Genomic DNA, 7,510 nt, shown 5'->3' with positions numbered 1-7,510 from the left:
AAGAAATCCCATCATTTCCTTCCCCACCGATTGCTATCCCCCCTTTTTAGGGATCTTGATCTTATCCCTTTGGGATATGATCTTATTCCTTCTAAGGGGGGATCTTGGTGCGCCTTGACCAGGGGTGTGGGGCCTTTCCCCCACTACCCACGTTCATGTGGGTCCCCCCATGCAGGTGGGCCCCACTCCGGAACCTTCTAGAACCTTCCCGGTACAATACCGAAAAATCCCGAACATTTTCCGGTGGCCAAAATAGGACTTCCCATATATAAATCTTTACCTCCGGACCATTCCGGAACTCCTCGTGACGTCCGGGATCTCATCCGGGACTCCGAACAACATTCGGTAACCACATGCAAACTTCCTTTATAACCCTAGCGTCATCGAACCTTAAGTGTGTAGACCCTACGGGTTCGGGAGACATGTAGACATGACCGAGACGTTCTCCGGTCAATAACCAACAGCGGGATCTGGATACCCATGATGGCTCCCACATGTTCCACGATGATCTCATCGGATGAACCACGATGTCAAGGACTTAATCAATCCCGTATACAATTCCCTTTGTCTAGCGGTATTGTACTTGCCCGAGATTCGATCGTCGGTATCCTTATACCTTGTTCAATCTCGTTACCGGCAAGTCTCTTTACTCGTTCCGTAACACATCATCCCGTGGTCAACTCCTTGGTCACATTGCGCATATGATGATGTCCTACCGAGTGGGCCCAAAGATACCTCTCCGCTTACACGGAGTGACAAATCCCAGTCTCGATCTGTGTCAACCCAACAGACACTTTCGGAGATACCTGTAGTGCACCTTTATAGTCACCCAGTTACGTTGTGACGTTTGATACACCCAAAGCACTCCTACGGTATCCGGGAGTTACACGATCTCATGGTCTAAGGAAGAGATACTTGACATTGGAAAAGCTCTAGCAAACGAACTACACGATCTTAGTGCTAGGCTTAGGATTGGGTCTTGTCCATCACATCATTCTCCTAATGATGTGATCCCGTTATCAACGACATCCAATGTCCATAGCCAGGAAACCATGACTATCTGTTGATCACAACGAGCTAGTCAACTAGAGGCTCACTAGGGACATATTGTGGTCTATGTATTCACACGTGTATTACGATTTTCGGATAATACAGTTATAGCATGAATAAAAGACAATTATCATGAACAAGGAAATATAATAATAACTAATTTATTATTGCCTCTAGGGCATATTTCCAACACTTCTTGTATACCCCTTGTGGCCTCATCCATCACCAATGCAATGCAATGGTAAGGCTATATATGAAAGGAAATTTCTAGGTTCTTAATCTACGGAGCATTAGCAATCAATTTAATGACCATTTCTCACCGCAGCTTGGAAAACTTCCAACAGCTTAGAATTCTTGCATTGCGATTTATTCCCTCCGTCCTAAAACCGCAGTAACAACTTACATGACTCAGGTAATGGATCTCAAAGGGCAGCAGAAATAGAGAGGAGCTTTCAGATTTGCAAGCAATTGACCTAGGTTAAACAATTTATCAGGTAATCTGAATTCAGACAGGTTTGATAAACTAAAATCAATGGCTCCAAGATCTAATGGTGTTGTACATGAAATATACAGAGGTAAAGTATGAAGGGCAGCATACTAAGCATCCACTGCCTTGTCCGGAACCACTGCCTGTAGATGATAATGTGATGCTAGGAGAATTATTACTCCAAATATAAGTCTTTGAAGAGATTCCACTATGGACCACATACGGAGCAAAATGACTAAATTTATACTCTAATATGCATCTAGATACATCCGTATGTGGTCCATAGTGAAATCTCCACAAAGACTTATATTTAAGAACGGAGGGAGTAGTATTTTTCTCTTAAAACTAAATGCAGAACAAAATGAGCAACGGCGGGATAATTAAAAATAAATAAATCATGGCAGGCATACTTACTGGTGGTAAACATCAACCTGTAGCCCGGAGAGCAATTCTTGGGCAGAAAGTTGATGATCTACATTCTTAATTAAGTGAAGAAAAATTTGCAAATTGCAGCTATACAAGGAACTTACTAACTCTACACACAAGGATGCCTTCCTTCTGAACATGAATTCCAAATTTGGCAACAATATAAGGTTTCATCTTTAAGAAAAGTCCAGTCTATTACAGTGCACGGTATCAACTGAAAGGTAAATCAGGGTGTTGGTTATACACATTAGTGTATAACAGGCATCAGTTTTAGCTGCAAAGTAACAGAAGCATTGGTCGATTTCCATTTCCAGTTCCCCATAACGTGTCATTTCAGATATACATAGGGGAAGTATGAGTCCATAGATATGCACTGCAAGATGTTGGAATCTGAGAATGATCCCTCTATACATTTCACTATGACCTATGCCCAGAGAGCTAATATCGACATAGAAGCAGATCCAAGCACCAATGCAATATAAGAGGCCTTCTTCAGTTTCAGAGATGATGACATCATCTTGTTGTGGAAGAAATCAAGAGAAATGAGGTCCACGAGCGCCATGTAGACAAGGATTCCGGCAGAGAGTGAACCAAGAAGGCCCTCAATTATTAGGGCATTTGGACTGCTATCGTCATAACCAGTCATATGGAAGACTGCCATCCCAAGAAGTATTCCCAATGGTGTTGTCACCGAGAACATTATGCACATGTAACCCACTGTTGCCATTCCGAAACCAGCCTGTGAGAAATAGACAAGTATGCGTTCAGTCATCAATGAACTTCACAAAACCCTTCTAACTGGTGTTTATGTGGTGCTACAATTTCAGGGGAGAACTTCCAAAGCAGATCATCATATGGCAAGTATGGATGACTATAAGCGAATACACATATACAGAAAGTGGTAAGGTATACAGCTGGAAATTGCTCCACAGTGGTCGTGCCATCTAAAGTTATGACTATTTAACACGCATAAATACAAAATGAATGTTGCAGGTGGCTCTGTTTGATACATTATGGCAATGGCTCTGAAAAAAAGGATAGGAATTGCACTAGTGCCTTTGCTAAAACTGGAGATTTCAGTTTCAACTGATTAGTCATCCTACCATTTGGGCGCATCTTGAAACCTCATTCCTTTATTCTTTTTTGGATTTTCCTTAGCATGTCAAAGTGCTTTGTGGATATTGCTCTCCACCGCAATACCACCAAATTAAAAAGGACTTTAAAGACCTACCAAGTGCTATTCCTCTGTCCCTTCTCCTCTGTGCATAACACATCAGCCTCATCTAGTGTCAATTTGGAAAAACAAAATGGACGGGGACATGGACGAACAGAATTGAAAGGGAAAAAAAATGTCTACCAAAACAGTTAGGCCTCCATGAGTATATATCATACAGAAAGTTCAGGCCTCAAAACTTTGGCTGCTAAAGTAAATGCCACTGTGAGAAAAAAGGGCTCGCTGTACAGCAGGGATCCTTCCACCGATAATCACCTTCAAAGTTACCCGGAGGGTTCAGGGTAACACAAGGAGCTCAACAAATCATATTCAGCTATAAGTATTTCTTGGCTGACAAAGTGATACAGTATATGGCAGACATGCCAACTCTGAACTAAGACAATGACATGACAGGATTATTCAAAGACAGAGAAAACAAACATCTAAATCAACATACGAGGGAACAAACCCGTTGTCGTTTGTATGTGCAAAGCATTAGCTTAATACTGTATTCGACATCAACATAGGTAGCTAATCACATATTATTATACTAAATCTATAAAGTATGACCACAGGTCCATGATAGGCTCGTCTTTCTTAAGAAAATCAGTCAACAGGAAAGACAACACTGACATGAATTTTTTTAAATAAGCTGCCGACTTCCTAATTACACCATTGCAAATATGCCGCACAAAACTCACACCGAAAGTCAGAATATGAACAAAACTGTACTCCCTCCGTTCTAAGATGTTTTAGATATTTCAATATGATATACATACAGACTGAAACGAGTGAACAAACACACTAAAATGGCATCCATATACATCCGAATCAGAAAAAAGCTTAGAACATCTTATAATAGTGAACAGAGGGAGTACTAGACTAATTTTTCAATGATGAATTCTCTTAATAATATAACAATTCAATGATGAATCCTTCAATCGCACAGAAACATCACACCAAATTGAGTTGCATATGTTGGATTCTGACCTGTGCGATGCAGCCGCCTAGGCCCATCCCCTCGAAGACCTGGTGGAAGGAGAGCGCGACGACGAGCGGCCGGATGGCGCAGACGTCCTGCGACATCCCCAAGGTCACCCCAATGATGACGGAATGGAACACTATCCCAATCTCCAGCACCTTGGACACCATCTTCTGCTTCTTCCTCGCCTCCTCCTCCTCCCCCTCCCCGACCTCCACCACCTCATGCCCAGCGCCATGGCACCCGACAACAGGGACCACGGGCTCATCGCTGCGGGGCAGCCGGGCGCCTTTCTTGGGACCGAAGAGCGCCACGTCGTCCCGGTCCGGGTCGCCGCCATTCTTGTCGTCGCGGTCACTCTCGTCCAGGAAAGCGCGTTTCCTGGGGCTCATTTCGCCGGTGAGCTCGAAGGCGGGGGCCTTCTTGGTGGTGGGGATTGGGGCGTAGGGCTGGCCCTCCTCCTGCTGCGGCTGCTGGTGGCCGTGGGCTTCGAGGTGCGACGAGGCGGAGAGGTCGACGAGGAGCGCGAGCAGCGCGCCGACGAGGCAGAGGAGCCCCGCGAAGGGGAAGTCCTTCCAGGGCCGGCGCGACGCGACGGCGCAGTCGGCGAGCGCCGCGTAGGCGTCCGGGAGGACGTGGACGAGGGAGGTGGAGAGGATGACCCCGGCCGCGTAGCACTTGACGAGGAGCAGGCCCCGCGCGTACCCGTCCCGGCCCCGGAAGGCCCTGGTGAGCGCGACGGGGAGGCAGACGCCGACGGCGCTGGCGATGAGGATTGCGAGCAGGGAGCCCGTCTTGAGCCGCGCCGCCGCGGCCCCGTCGCGGCAGACCCTGGACAGCGCGGCGAGCTCGCCCTCAGGGAGGCAACCCTTGCCGGACATGGCGGCGCGCGAGGTGCTCGGCGGAATATCGCGCCCGCGCACGCCAGCGACGGCGACGGCGACGGGGTCGGCGAGCGGCAGGAGACGGAAGGGAGGACTTATGAGACTTGATGAGGGGTTAAAAGAAACGAGCGAGGTTTCAACGCGAGGTGGGCCCGCGGGGAGGCCGTGCGCGATGGGGGTTTTGTTTGTGGAAACTTTACGAGAGAAGAAGAACGGTTTATTAGTAGACGCTGACTGGTCAGTGGGCCTACTCATGTACGTACTGTATAGTATTGTTTGCTCACTGCTACTCCCTCCGTTCTAAAATAGATGACTCAACTTTATCCTAACTTTAGTACAAAGTTGGGTCATCTATTTTGGAACGGAGGGAGTAGATCTTACCAAGGCCCAGCTGGTGAGGAAGGCGCCCACACTGTCGTGTGTGAAGCAGTTTCGCTGCACCATCTTTCTCACCAAAGACTGGCAATCTTTGCACATACATCACCTAATAATTTGCGCAAGAGTAGTAAAAAGGTTCTTTTGTATACTACTCCCCCCGTCCGGAAAAACTTGTCATCAAAATGGATGAAATGAGATGTATCTAGACGTATTTTACTTTTACATATATCTTTTTTATCCATTTTGATGACAAATATTGTCGGACGGAGAGAGTAATAACTACGTACGTAGTAAAATTGCAGATTGCACCCAGAACGGCGTTTGCTCCGAACAATCAGGCATTTGCGTGGGCGATGTGACAAGGAGGATGTATGAGTGCTGCACCACGCACTAGCTATAGCCTATTGCTAACCCAAAGGTAGTAGTATAGGGCGCTATACTCGTGACACGTACAACTCCGTCCACTCGGTGTCAGGCAAACACCGGATACCAAATCTACGCCACACGGGCAATTGCACAAAATCAGCCATATGCCGCAGGATAAGATTATAAGCAACTCAAACAAGGAAAGGAAATGATATGCAATTGTCGGTCGAAGATATTAATTGGTGACGCAAAAGAACCGCAATCAACCCAACAATTGATGGGATATACTAGTGCTCATTTGCCAATTGCAATTATCATCCAGACCCATCTTGGAGCATTTTTTAACTGTTGTAATAATCCGGAAAAATACAGAATATATGGAAGCTCTTATCTTGTACTCCCTCTATCCCAAAATAAGTGTATCAACTTTAGTATAACTTTGTACTAGAATTAGTATAAAGCTGAGACATTATTTTAGGATGGAGGGAGTATATCTGAATAGTTGGTCCTTCAAACCCCAGGTTTAAAATATGTGTGTCTCATAGAGGCAGAATATTCTGTCAGTGGAAAAGTATGAAGTATGGTGGGAATATGCCCTTGAGGCAATAATGTATGTATTATTATATTTTCATATTTCATAATTAAAGAGTTTATATTCTATGTTATAACTGTTATGATCCTGGAATAAGCGATTCAACGGAAAACTCATATGCACGTGTGGGATGATAAATGGTAAAATAAAAGGTTCCTAGTCTCGCCTCTAAGACTAGCTCAAGATTTTTTGCTGATCATGTTTTTCAGATCTTGGGATATCGTTAAGTATAACGATGATCCTAAAACAACATTGAGATTATGACGTTGGAAGAACGACCATATTGAACCGACCTAATCTTGTTTGTTATGAATTGAGTTAATATCGTCTGCATTCAATTGTAATAACACGGAGTGTTAACGTGTGATATTGCTCCTTAGACCATGAGAGTATCGTGGTCACTTCTTACCATACGGCGGACTTTGGGGTTGCTCAAACGTCACATATAACACTGTGATCATAACAACAACTTACAGGTTCATCGGAAAGTTTGACAAGTGGTCGGGTAGCTCGAGAATGGGATTTGCTCCTCCGGCAATAGAGAGATATTTTTAGGGCCCTCTCGGTGTAACGACATCAATCATCGTCTGGCCAAACACATGTGACTTTGTCACGGGGATGCCGGAACACAATAACGAGAAAGTAGAACAAAACCGGTAATGAGGATTTTGGTATAGCGAGCATAGTGATGACTCGGGAGGATACCGATGCATCCCGGGTTTTGTGAAGTATCGAGAAGCAAAGGTAACATCACATGATAACCAAAGGTTCAATCGAATATCATTCATGTACTCATAGGGACCGATATAGACATCCACGGTCCCGCTGCCGGTCATTAAAGGAATGGTTTTGTTCATGTCTATGAGTTACCGAACCTAAAGGGTCACAAGATTAAGGCAATCACAACCTGTTGAGTGTTAGTAGGACAAGATTCATGAGAATATATTTGTGGAATTATTTTATGGATATTCAAAATAGTTCCGAGAGGATCCGGAAGCATTTCAGGGTCACCGGAAGGGTTTCAGAGAGTATCAGGTAATACCGGGTATTATCGATAAATTATATATAGGTGGAAAATGTTTCTGGATATATATAGGTAACTACCACCGGGTGGTAGGATGAATTTTCCCTA

General features: G+C 44.8%; 1 protein-coding gene across 1 annotated transcript; it reads right to left on the bottom strand.

Moving 5' to 3' along the window:
• Positions 1-2,113: 2,113 nt before the first annotated feature.
• Positions 2,114-5,312, bottom strand: LOC123113771 (zinc transporter 6). Its single transcript, XM_044535085.1, has 2 exons — positions 4,167-5,312; positions 2,114-2,702 (listed from the first exon to the last, which is right to left on the bottom strand). Exons 1-2 carry the CDS (start codon positions 5,295-5,297, stop codon positions 2,388-2,390), a joined length of 1,446 nt encoding a protein of 481 aa, XP_044391020.1. The 5' UTR covers positions 5,298-5,312; the 3' UTR covers positions 2,114-2,387.
• Positions 5,313-7,510: the final 2,198 nt, after the last annotated feature.

This window comes from Triticum aestivum, chromosome 1B (assembly GCF_018294505.1).
Source record: "Triticum aestivum cultivar Chinese Spring chromosome 1B, IWGSC CS RefSeq v2.1, whole genome shotgun sequence".
In the NCBI taxonomy this organism is placed as follows: Eukaryota; Viridiplantae; Streptophyta; class Magnoliopsida; order Poales; family Poaceae; genus Triticum; species Triticum aestivum.
The sequence above is the reverse complement of the archived record's forward strand: the minus strand, read 5'-3'. Positions and strand labels throughout refer to the sequence as shown.